Raw genomic sequence first — 12,781 nt, 5'->3', positions numbered from 1 at the left:
GGGCCGCACAACCTTTAATGAAGGGCCGCAGGTTGCCCACCCCTGCTCTAAAGTTTGACAAAAACGAGTATTTGTATTGTACTTCAAAAAGACCTTCGTCGAACCCCTGATTCGACGTTGCCGAACCCCTGGGGTTCGATCGAACCCCGGTTAAGAACCACTGCTTTAAACATTAGCATTCAGCGTGCATTAAATGTTAGAAGCCAAAAGTTTCATTTAATTTGGTGAAACAAATTCGCGTTAAAGCTCATCAGCAAAGGTTGCGAACTAGAACAAAAACGTATCATTTTTTTTAATAAATTTAATCGCCAATAAATTGAATTTAAAGCGACCCCAGAAAAAGTTTAGGCGACCCCCAAAAAAATTGAATTTAAAGCGACCCCAGAAAAAGTTTAGGCGACCCAAAAAAGCGCTACCATTAGCAGGACCTAATATTCCACAAACTTGCAAAATGCAAACTATTGGCGGTCGCCAGAAATCAGTTCGCGAAGTACAAGGTTGTGGTTGTGGGAATCGCTTTAGTTGACTGTTTTTGCAAGATGAATTTAATCACATCTCAGAATATTATATTAATACATCAACATAGATTAAAATATCGGCTTGCAGTAAATAAGAAAAGTAAAAACTTGCAAAAAAGTAATTCTGCATATTTTTATCACAGCAAACTTACTTCGTAAAATTTGTTGAAACTAAAAAAAGGTCAGATTTGGATGTAAGAGTTGGTTGCTTGTTTGTACTTATAAAACAAGCCAAAATTTCTACTGAGATTTATTAAAATTTACCAAATCCACTGAACTTTGAAGTTTAAAGTTTGAAACTTGTTTTACATAACTCTTTTTTATACATTTTCTATTAAATTTCGTAATCCAAACCTCATTTTTATCGGCTCAGGCATGCAAAATATTTTCCACATGTAATTTTGACGTCACAATACGATTCGACACCGGAGGCACTATACTCCTTGTTATCGTTTGCGACTCGAACCCAACGTGGCTGGCGCTTGTAGCAAAATGACTGCTGAAATATCTACTGGTGTGGTAATTCCGTCAGGCCCGCAGTTAGTTAAAAGTGATCATTTCGTCGATGAATCAGTGGAATGCAAGGTTATTGGAAAACTGTCAGGTACAAATTTTGACTATCCAATAGTTAAAGACAAAGTAGTCATTGGAAGAAACAGCTCGCATGGCAAAGTCGATGTAAATATCGGGCATTCGTCATACGTATCGAGAAAACACCTGCAAATTACCTACGAAAGGGGTAGGTTCTTTCTTATTTGCCAGGGCAAAAATGGTGTGTTTGTTGACGGCCAATTTCAACGCCTTGGTGCACATCCCATGCCACTCGACAAAACGTGAGTATATGCTGTTGTTGATATGCGGGACTGCGGGCGTAGTTAAATCAGCGAAGCGTAACTGTATTTCGGTCTGTAATTGGTCGAGGTGCGTCACGTGGTACGCACGTAAACAAACTTGCAAAAATGGCCTCGTGGTTCAGAGAAAAACATTGCGCAACATATCAGTATTAGCGCTTTTAGTTTTGTATTTGACTTATTTTTATTTTATTGTTACATCATATGTTCAAAGTTTTATTTTTACACGTGATCATAAATATTTATTCAAATAATTCACATGCACTATCTTATGAAAATAATAATATAAATCAGAAGCATCCATATTTAATAAAGCTCTTAAACAGTAACTTTGTAGATGTTTATTCAGTTTCCAAGAACCACAGTACAAATTCATTTGATTTTTAATACATTATTTAGCACTTTTAATGAACATTGTTAAATAAACAATAAAATACATTAAAAGTAGAACTCTTTTCAAATTCCTGAATGTTATGTTTTTGCAGATGTGTAATTCGATTTCCAAGCACCACGATTAAATTAAGTTTTAGTCCATTTCCCACTGAAGTTTCTTCTTACAACAGTGTAAAGGTAACAGTAAAACAATGATTTACAAAATTGCTCGGATATATATACACTGTTTAGGAAGTATAGATAGTGATACACTGTTTAGGAAGTCAAGTGGGGTAAAAAAACAAACAATTTTTTTAAACTTTGTTGCCAAACTTTTATTTTAGGCAACAAAAGGTCAATTTTTCTTCCCAACAAAGCTGATGGGACTACTTTTACAGTTATATGACAAGTTTTTGATTTTACTAAAAAACAAAAAAATATTTCACCAAAACTGTTGTTCTTTTTTAACCCGAAAAAGGTACAAAAAAAACAATGTCGGGGGTAAAAAAACACAAGTGGACATTAGGACCATTTAAAAAAAATTAAGTGGAATTTGGAACTTCAATTTAAATGCATGAACTTAATGAACCATCATAAAGTCAAAGATAAGACAAAAATTTCATTTATAACTTTATTGTGATGAATAAGCCAAAAAAACACAAGCCACATAAAAATCTTTGTTTTCGAAATTTTGCAAACCAAACTTACAGCAGTTAGCAAACTGTTTGTATACTAATTAAACACTTTCAAATTGGTGCTAAGACTTTCCATGACTTTGTACCTGTATTGCACTGAAATTATTGCCTTTGATTTGTTTTATTTTCATTTACCAGTCTTTTGTTGGTATGCAACTAGGTTTAAATAGAGCTCACCCACTTGCTGGCCGATCACGTAACCTAAAACCTTATTGAAAGAAAGTTTAATTTTCTACCCAAAATTGATTGAATTACCACAAAATGAATTGATAACCTCTTTTTCCTTACTTTGTAGCATTTTTCTTCAGGCCTAGACCCCAATTTGTACTTTTAGCCATGCAAGTATACTTTTTGGTAAAAACTTGCTCCAAAACTCGGTCCCCAAAGCAATTTTATAAAACTTTGGTGTAAGTACATTTTTTATAGGCTTACTTTTTTATTTTCTAAACTTCCAGGTGACAAATTAAAATGTTTGGGAAAAAAAAATTTTGGGGTGTAAAAAATACATAGTTTTTTATTTCCCTATTCCTATAGAACCGTTTGGGGTAAAAACGAACAACAGGATATCTGAAAAAATATAGAAGCTAGCCAAGTGGAGTCTTTTTTGTTTAATAGGTCATAGTTATGACACGACACAGAACAAAGGTCATTGACATCAAACTTGTAATAAAAAATTTGCAGGAAAGTTTCTAAAGGTTGTTGAAGACTTTTTAACAGACTTTTACGAATTTTACTGCTGTTGTTTCAACCTGCAGAACATTGCCTAAAATCAAAATCTGAGAATGGTTTATGGCTTATTGTGTAGGCACAGAATAAATACATCCTATGAAAAAGAAAGCATTTAAAAACAATTTTTGGTTTAGCTGTGAGGGTATTGTTATTTTTACCCCGATTTCGGCAAAATTTTTTTTTTACCCCATTTGACTATACGTGGTATTTAGTGACCAACATAGAGTTTCATAAAAGTAAATAGAAAGGGCGGCCACAGCTGTTACCCTAAATTATTTGAGGTTGCACACCAAAACATACCAAAATCCCAGAAAATTTAAAATTCCTATCAGCCATGTCCACCTTAGGGCTTTTGTAATTTCAATGATAAACCAAGTAAGCATTTATAAACAGCGGTACAAATAAAACTAGGTTACTTTTCATAATTTACAAAACTTGTTGTGGCGTAGTAAGATTGCAAATATTGTCATAATTCACAAAACCATGCTTAATTAAATGCCTTCACCATATATATTTAAATTAATTTTAGTCATGTCAATGACAAGTCTAAGCAAGTTGCACTGGTGCAAGAAATATAAAAATGGTACTTTTTTCAACATTACACAAGCTGTCTAACTTGTTTAAATAACTAATATCACTGTGCCATTTTTCTCCCATGCACTGTGCCTTTTTCTTTTTCAGATGCCAATCTTGTCAAGGCACCAAAAAGTACTATTGTTTATTATGGGTCCCCTTCCCTGAAGGGGACTCATATTGATTTTAGTCAAAATGTTTTTGTTTTTTTCTTTTTTTTCTTCTACCCAAAGTTTGTCCGACTCATTTTTCCATCAAATCCTTGATGGATTTGGATGAAATTTACACAGATGGTAGATGTAGTTATGTAGATGTGCATCCCCCTTTTTTTTTGTTGATAACCCCAGTATTTACCCCGCTAGCCCCCTAAAATGGGAATTTTTTCCCCGAAATTTGTCCGACTCGTTTTTCCATCAAATGTTTGATGAATTTGGCTGAAATTTACACAGATGGTAGATGTAGTTATGTAGATGTGCATCCCACTTTGTTTGTCCGAATAACCCTAGTATTTACCCCGCTAGCCCCCTAAAAGGGGTGAGTTTGTAATCAATGTCAAAATTGGCTAAAATTTGGATAGCTTGTAAAAGTATGCCAATTATCATTATTGCGCCATTGCAGTTCGGGGGTTGTTAACAGCCCTTTGACGTCAGAAACATTAACGGTTGTTGCTCAAAACACCTCTAGCGGTTGAAATTTTAAACGTTGGCAGATTGGACTGAAATTTTACTATTGATTTGTAAGTACTATTGATTGAGTCATTGTGGTTTCCTACTTTTAAGTTTTTGTGTGTTGAACCTCAATTAGTTATCCTACTAGCCCCCTAAAATGAGTTTTTTAATTTAAATAGTTTTTACTCCATATAGCATATTTAGATATGCACAGTACCAATCACTGTGTTTGTCTTCACAATACCAAACTTACTCATTGTTATCTATTGAATTGCATTATTTTCAACTTTGCATGTGTGGGGACCCATGAGTTTTTGCCTGCAGAAACAATCAAGGTTATAAAAGAGGATGGCTAATATGGGACCCAATACAAAATAAGCATAGGAAATATATTTATGTTTTAAAATAGATCATAGTGTATGTGCAAGGGCAATATGTGCTAAGCCACCCTTCTAGTTTTTTACTACTGATCATTTCACTAAATGTTGCAGGAATCTGAAGTATCACAGGAAACAGTTGACAGTGAAGCCAAACCTGTTTTGTCACACATAAACTTTTTGGACAAAAGTAATTTGTATGATGATACTTCATCAAGGTTGAAGAATATTTCTTCCCCTCCAATTATCAACAAACACAGCAAGAATATTGCTACTTACGAAACCAGAGGTTTCCTCAGTGCTCCACCATCACCTACTGGAACAATAAGGTGAATTCACATGTCTAAAAATATTTTGAAATATGTTCACTATTCTTTTTGTGAATAATGTTTTACGGAAGAACAGTTTTCTATGAAGTTGCATAAAACATACATTTTATTATTCAAACATTTCAGCCAAACTGATGTCATTATGGGCCCCCTTCCCTGAAGGGGACACATATTGTTTTTGTCTATATTTCTTTTTTTTTCTTTTTTCCTGTCTAACGCGAATTTGTTCTCACGTTTTGGTCAAGAAAGAATGGTTCAAACTTTTTCAAATTTACACACATTATAGATATTGGTCCAAAGATTGATTCCTCGGTTTACCCACAGCCCCCCAAAACGTGACATTTTTAAATCGGCTATATTTGCTAAAGCAGATGATTTTGGAGTTTCATACTTTTTTGATTGGTACATTGCAGCATAAGTATTTTGTAACTTGAAGATGTATATATCCATTTTCACCCCTTTACCCCCAAATATTTGTTTGTTTGTTCACATGTTAATGAGGTCAGAAATACCAGACTTAACCTGCTGAAATTTTAAACAGCTGTGGATAGGGTGCTCCTTGTTGGCTGTTAAAAATTTCAGTGCAATTGGCTCAGTAATTACTCTTACAGCCCCAAATATGTGTTTACATGCCTTATTTTTCTCAAATTTGTGCTCGCTCAGTGCACAGCTGACGCAATAGGAGTGATTGACAATAGTGGCGCATGGAAAAAAATGCCTCTGCTTCACGCATGAACATCACTTGACCATTTTCTCACTGGTTGGAATTAAGATGTTACGATGTTAGTTATATTGCGCTGTAAACGTTAATGTAGGTCAACTTATTCAGGTTTCGAAACGCAGAGCGACAACACAGCATGACAACGCAGCACGATTTGTTACACCTGTGACTTCTCAAACTAAAAGCGTTAATAAAACTGTTTCAGAACAGGTTTTGGACATAAAAAGCCCAGCTAAGCAATCATATTGTTGGTATGTAGAAACTTAACGGCCCAGGGAACGCTATGTGCGGATTAAAAATCATAAAAACAAAGGACTATTAAAGAAAAGAAATGTTGAAACTTTGTTAAAAGTTTAAATAGTTGGACTCATCCATTATCCACCTCGTGAAAACAACATGCAACTCCATGTCAAAAAAAAGCCCAATTGGGCATGAAAAGCGCAAACCTGCCCACTGAAAAGCGAATATCTCTGCCTTGCACATAACTGGATGTGCTATCAGGCAGTCTTTTTGCACTGTGCAATTAAGATATGTTTGTAGATCATTTAAAAGCGTTAGTTATGCAATTGTTGTATCATGCAGTTTTGCATCTTATGGCAGTTAACGACAGGCTCCTCCTGCCGCGATTGGCCCCATATATTTATCTAACAATATTCGCACGCCGCGAGACAATGATCTCTGACAGAAATGAAACGGTGAAAAATCGACGCACTATTCCAGTTTACCAATGATTGTGCCCTATTTTTACTGTTACCAAATCGCACATGCAGATGTGTGGGGACCCATCAGAATATGCTTGCAGAAACAATTATGTTATAAAGTGCCAGGAAAAAGATAGGGACCCAATGAAATGTAGGTGCCAAATATATATCCATTATAAATATAGTAAATGTATATGTCAGGGGTCGCCAACCCGCGGCTCCAGAGCCGCATGCGGCTCTTTGATCCCTCTGATGCGGCTCAGGTTTTGAATTTACCAAATGTTGTACATTTGAATAAAAATTATGTGACGATTATGCCGAACACAAAAGTCGAACACGAAAATTGAAGTGCAGTAGCATGACTGTACTCGCTTGTTGTAGTTACCTGCAACCCCGCCTCTATACCATCAAACGTGAAGTCTGAAAGAGGCAAACTGGCGGCTCACAGGTTAACAAGCAATATGAGACAATACTGTTTTTGTTTGCAGTGTGTGTGCGCGCGTAACAATAGCTGTTTGTTAATTGTTATGCAACAAACGCATAAACAAAGGAATAAAAATCTGCAAAAACAGAATACGCAACGCTACGTAAAGTTGTGTTCTCTGCTGACGAGACTAGTATATCAGTGTGTCTAATATGCAATGAAGCACTAGCTAACAACAAAAAGTCGAATGTCATAAGACTAACAACGTTTTGCATTTTATTTTAAATTTTGAAACGGCTTTGTGGCTCCCAGTGTTTATTATGGGTCCCCTTCCCTGAAGGGGACACATATTGATTTTACTCGGAATGTTGTTGTTGTTTTTCTTTTTTTTTCTTCTTTTTTTTTTCTTCCCAAAGTTTGTCCGACTCGTTTTTCCATCAAATGTTTGATGGATTTGGCTGAAATTTACACAGATGGTAGGTATAGTTATGTAGATGTGCATCCCACTTTGTTTTTGTTGATAACCCCAGTATTTACCCCGCTAGCCCCTTAAAATGGGTGAGTTTTTAAACAATGTCAGAATTGGCTGAAATTTGGATTTCTTGTATAGTATGCCATTTATAGATGTCGATTGTTGTGTTCAACCCTGTAGCCCTAACATTTACCCCACAAGCCCCTAAAGTGTAAAACGTATTTGTATGTTACTGGGCACCACAAACGAAAGATTTCTTTGGAGCAATAGTGTTAACCAGTTGTATTTTGCTCGTTGGTGGGTTGCTTGGTGGTCGTTTTTGTGCCATGGCAGTTAGGGGCTTGTTAACAGCCCTATGACGTCAGAAACATTAACGGTTGTTGCTCAAAACACATCTAGTGGTCGAAATTGTAAACATTGGCGGATTGGGCTGAAATTTTGCAGTGCTATTGATTGAGTCATTGTGGTTTTTATATATTTTTTAGTTTGTGTGTCGAACCCAATTAGTTGCCCTACTAGCCCCCTAAAATGGGTCAGTTTTTTAAAACGTTAAATAGGACATACTTCAAACAATATCTGGGGTGAATCTAATTTTATAGTTTGTATTCTACATAGTATTATTATTTCAGCCCAGTGCCGATCACTGTGTTTTACCTTACAACACCCGACTTTCTTATGGTTATCTCTTGAATTGCATTATTTTCAACTTTGCATGTGTGGGGACCCATGAGTTTTTGCCTGCAGAAACGACTAAAGTTATAAAAGAGGATGGCTAATATGGGACCCAATACAAAATAAGCATAGGAAATATATTTATGTTTTAAAATAGGTTATAGTGTATGCAAGGGCAATATGTGCTAAGCCACCCTTCTAGTTTACTACGTGAAACTGGTCCGAGTGGCTCGTTGAGTAGTAAAGGTTGGCGACCCCTGGTATATATGATACGTCGTTAAATATGATGTAATATATATAAACTGGCAATATACAGGAAAACCACTATTCTAGTTCAGGAAATTGTTTACCTGAAAGTTTTGTTTTCAAATTATAAAGAAGGGATTCTAAACAACTTTTTGTGATTTTCTGCTAGTGCTGTGAATTCATGTCCATCCAGCCCAAGAAGCCGGCCACAACATTATGGAAGTCATCACGAGCAGGTCACAGAAAATCTGAATGCAGCAGCTTCTGCAATTGCTGCTTCTGTAAGTATACATGTCATTGAAAAAACTTAGTGAGCTGGGTAAAAATCTTGTAACAGTTGCTTTTTTAGGCTTTAATATGACATATTTGTGTGTTCACTTATAGGTAGTTGAAGATAATGGTAACACAGAAGGAGTAGATTCAAAGCCACCGTATTCGTATGCACAGTTAATAATACAGGTGAGGTTAACTTTTACTGTTCATATCATTAGGTGAAATTGTTTTCATCAGACTACTTGTACACCTAGGTACTACAACAACAACATTTTTATTGTTGTTGAACACGGCGAAATCCATGTGTGATCGTTAAGATTTTTATTACTTGTATGTCTATTAAAAACAAAGTAACTATGGAAACCCTTGCTTTAAGTGGGCAGTGTATATATTGTTTTCGTTTAGATCAGTGGTTCTCAACGGGGGCGCCAGCGTCCCCCTGGGGGCGTTTGCTCCCACTAAGGGGGTGCTGGAGAATAATTGGGTGATTGGGGGCGCTGGGAAAAGATAGAGCAGGTAATATGAAACAAAACGTCAGTCATTTTTGTCATATCTCTTCCATCAGAGACCAGTAAAAGTAGATTTGATTATTCAGTGTACTTTGTTTGCTTCGTGTTTTGATGGTGATGTCACAATGCATTTTATACAAATCACAATGCGTCATTTGTCAGGTCTTGTTTGCGCTTTGAAAGTAAAATTTGCAGGTAGCAAGTGAATTGTGCTTGGCCGAACCGAGCTAGAATCCAAGTACTTGGTACCGAGCATCACAATTTTTGATGCTCGGCGCTCGCATTAACTGAGTCGTTAGACCAGGGGTCACCAAACTCCGACGTCATTTCATCCAGCGTTCGCGAGTGTTTGGTCCTGATATATATCTTGGAAAAACTAAAGTTAAACGTTAAAAGTTAATTTGATATAAAAGTATTTCTGCAACAACATGTAGGACTAAGTTCACCTAATTTTACAAAACGCACAAAATGATCCAAAAGTGATTTGTTTTATCACAGACCAAACCAAAACTATCAATGCCTTCATTATTGTGCACAAACAAATGGCTTTCTATTGTTCATTGTGATGGAATAAATGAGTTTTGCCTGTAGAAGAGATTCAATAATTATGGGTCCCCTTCCCTGAAGGGGACACATATTGATTTTACTCAAAATGTTTTTGTTTTTTTTCTTTTGTTTTCTTTTTTTTTCTTCTTTTTTCTTCTACCCAAAGTTTGTCCGACTCGTTTTTTCATCAAATGTTTGATGGATTTGGCTGAAATTTACACAGATGGTAGATATAGTTATGTAGATGTGCATCCCACTTTGTTTTTGTTGATAACCCCAGTATTTACCCCGCTAGCCCCCTAAAATGGGTTATTTTCTTCCCAAAGTTTGTCCGACTCGTTTTGTCATCAAATGTTTGATGGATTTGGATGAAATTTACACAGATGGTAGATATAGTTGTGTAGATGTGCATCCCACTTTGTTTTTGTTAATAACCCCAGTATTTACCCCGCTAGCCCCCTAAATAGGTATTTTTTCCCCAAAGTTTGTCCGACTCATTTTTCTATCAAATGTTTGATGGATGTGGCTGAAACTTATACAGATGGTAGATAAAGTTATGTAGATGTGCATCCCACTTTGTTTGTCCAAATAACCCTAGTATTTAACCCGCCAGCCCCCTAAAATGGGTGAGTTTGTAAACAATGTCAGAATTGGCTGAAATTTGGATAGCTTGTAGAGTATGCCATTTATAGTTGTCGATTGTTGTGTTCAACCCTGTAGCCCTAACATTTACCCCACAAGCCCCCAAAGTGTAAAACGTATTTGTATGTTACTGGACACCACAAATGAAAGATTTATGTTACTCAATAGTGTTACAAGGGCAAGCAGTTGTATGTTACTCGTTTGTGACTTTGTGGATTGCTTGGTGAACGTTTTTGTGCCATGGCAGTTAGGGTGTTTTTGCCCTATGACGGCCCTATGACGTCAGAAACAGTAACGGTTGTTGCTCAAAACACCTCTAGTGGTCGACATTTTAAACATTGGCGGATTTGGCTGAAATTTTGCAGTACTATTGATTGAGTCATTGAGGTTTCCTATTTTTTTTAGTTTGTGTGTCGGACCCCATTAGTTACCCTACTAGTCCCCTAAAATGGGTCAGTTTTTTAAACAGTGTCGGGATTGGATAAAATTTGGGTAGTATGTGGACTATGCTATTTGTAGGTTTCAATTGATGTGTTTTACCTTGTAGCCCCAACATTTACTCAACTAGCCCCCTAAAATAAATGAACTTTTATAAAACGTCCAAATTATATGAAATTTTGCAAAGTTTATTAAACATACTAAGTCCTCAAATGTTATGTTTTGCCCTGTAGCACCACACCTTAACCAACTAATTCCCAAAATGGGTGACCCTTTTCACAATGTTCGAATTGAATGAAAACCAGACAGCTTGTAGAATTTGCTATTCATTTTTTGTTTTACCCCATTATGCCACTACTTACTCCTTCGTTTCTTTGAAAAGGAACGTTAAATAGGACATACTTCAAACAATACCGGGGGTGAATCTAAATTTATATAGTTTGTACTCTACATAGTATTAGTATTTAAGCCCAGTGCCGATCACTGTGTCGATCACTGTGTTTTACCTTGCAACACTAAACGTTCACATGGTTATCTCTTGAAATGCATTATCTACAACTTTGCATGTGTGGGGGATCCATGAGTTTCTGCTTGCAGAAACAACTAAGGTTATAAAAGACAGTAGATGGTATGGGACCCAATATAAAATAAGCATAGGAAATATATCAATGTTTTGAAATAGGTTATAGTGTATATGCAAGGGCAATATGTGCTAAGCCACCCTTCTAGTTTTCATAACAATTTTACTATTTGACAGTAGCACGATCTGACTTTAATAAAGATTGCACTTTTGTTAGTCCTGGAAAGACGCGCGTTAGGGCTTGCAACCTATGTGGCCCTCGCAAGATATTTTTAATGTCATCCGGCCCGCAGCGAAAAAAGTTTGGTGATCCCTGCATTAGACAATCACTACAAAACCGTACCATGTAACGGGCAAGTCATAAACGTTTTTGTTTTTGAACATGTGATTTGTTTACTGCTGACGTCCAGAAATAGGGTCCCCAAGAATAAAAGTGACTGTTTTCAAAAACATCAAATAGTGTTTATAATCTCAGTTGCAATTTGTTACATAAAATACGTTGGTGTTTCGCTTGGTGTTGGCTCTCTTTACGTGTTATGCAGAAAGTACCTATACATCTTAAGTACGGCCCTGGGGGCTAAAAAGGGGGCCTTAAAAAAGTAAAAGCATGGAATTGGAAATGTTTCTGACGTCACAATTAACGTGAGATGCTTGCTGCTCCAAGCGTTAACGTGAACTGCTTGCCGCTCGACCAAACAAAACAATTGCAGTTTCAGCCCATCACGTGTACCAAGCTAAAAGCAAAGAGCACTGCATGTAGTTAGTGGTATCATGTTGAATTAACCTTTAGAATAATTACGATTAAGTGCTAAAACATAGCTTGTTTAACATTCGGCTCTTAATTATTGCATTGATATTGTTTGTGAAATAAAATCGTTTTGATTTTTGTCAGTTCTGAGGGGGGTGTTTATAAATTACGAATACGCAAAAGGGGCGGTGCAAGAAAAAGGGTTGAGAAACACTGGTTTAGATTACCTAAGAATTGACCCACTGGCTTCTAAAACCAGAAATTTTAAAAACAGCTATTACTGAACTGCATGACTTTAGTAGTTCGTAGGCAAAACATTATTGAATAACATAAAGGTCAAAAAATGAAGTAGATTTCTCTTCAAAGCCACAATGCATGCTATTAGATAGTGATTGTAGGCTTGGCCGCTAGAACACACTGTTCAAAATGTTTTGTCACACCTTTGCCTCATTATTTTTGACAAATAAACTCAAGAAACAATACTTGAGTTATGCATAGATTTGGCAAAATGTTATTGTTGAACACAAAGGACTGTGTGATACTGAAAAACATATTAAAAGGTCATTAAACAGTTGTACAACTACCACACGGCCAGAGGCTACTCCAGGTCAATGGTATACATTTTCGAAGAGAACAATTTGTTACATTTATAGTTGCTGCAAAATGGCTTCTTAATTGTAAAACTGCTTGGGTTTTC

General features: G+C 36.2%; 1 protein-coding gene across 2 annotated transcripts in view; it reads left to right on the top strand.

Annotated features, from left to right (window-relative positions):
* Window positions 1-943: 943 nt before the first annotated feature.
* Window positions 944-12,781, top strand: part of LOC145232241 (forkhead box protein K1-like) — a 30,113-nt gene continuing 18,275 nt past the window's right edge. The window contains exons 1-5 of one of the 2 annotated variants that reach the window (XM_080096797.1): window positions 944-1,351; window positions 1,855-1,939; window positions 4,898-5,112; window positions 8,518-8,629; window positions 8,733-8,807. In XM_080096797.1, coding sequence (XP_079952923.1) covers window positions 1,011-1,351; window positions 1,855-1,939; window positions 4,898-5,112; window positions 8,518-8,629; window positions 8,733-8,807 — 828 coding nt within the window. In that variant the 5' untranslated portion in view covers window positions 944-1,010. The remainder of the gene's footprint in view (window positions 1,352-1,854; window positions 1,940-4,897; window positions 5,113-8,517; window positions 8,630-8,732; window positions 8,808-12,781) is intronic. The other variant, XM_080096798.1, reaches the window with a different exon arrangement.

The sequence above is a fragment of the Phallusia mammillata genome, chromosome 6, assembly GCF_965637545.1.
Source record: "Phallusia mammillata chromosome 6, kaPhaMamm4.hap1.1, whole genome shotgun sequence".
Classification (NCBI taxonomy): Eukaryota; Metazoa; Chordata; class Ascidiacea; order Phlebobranchia; family Ascidiidae; genus Phallusia; species Phallusia mammillata.
Note: the sequence above shows the minus strand (reverse complement) of the source record. Positions and strands in the feature narration are given on the sequence as shown.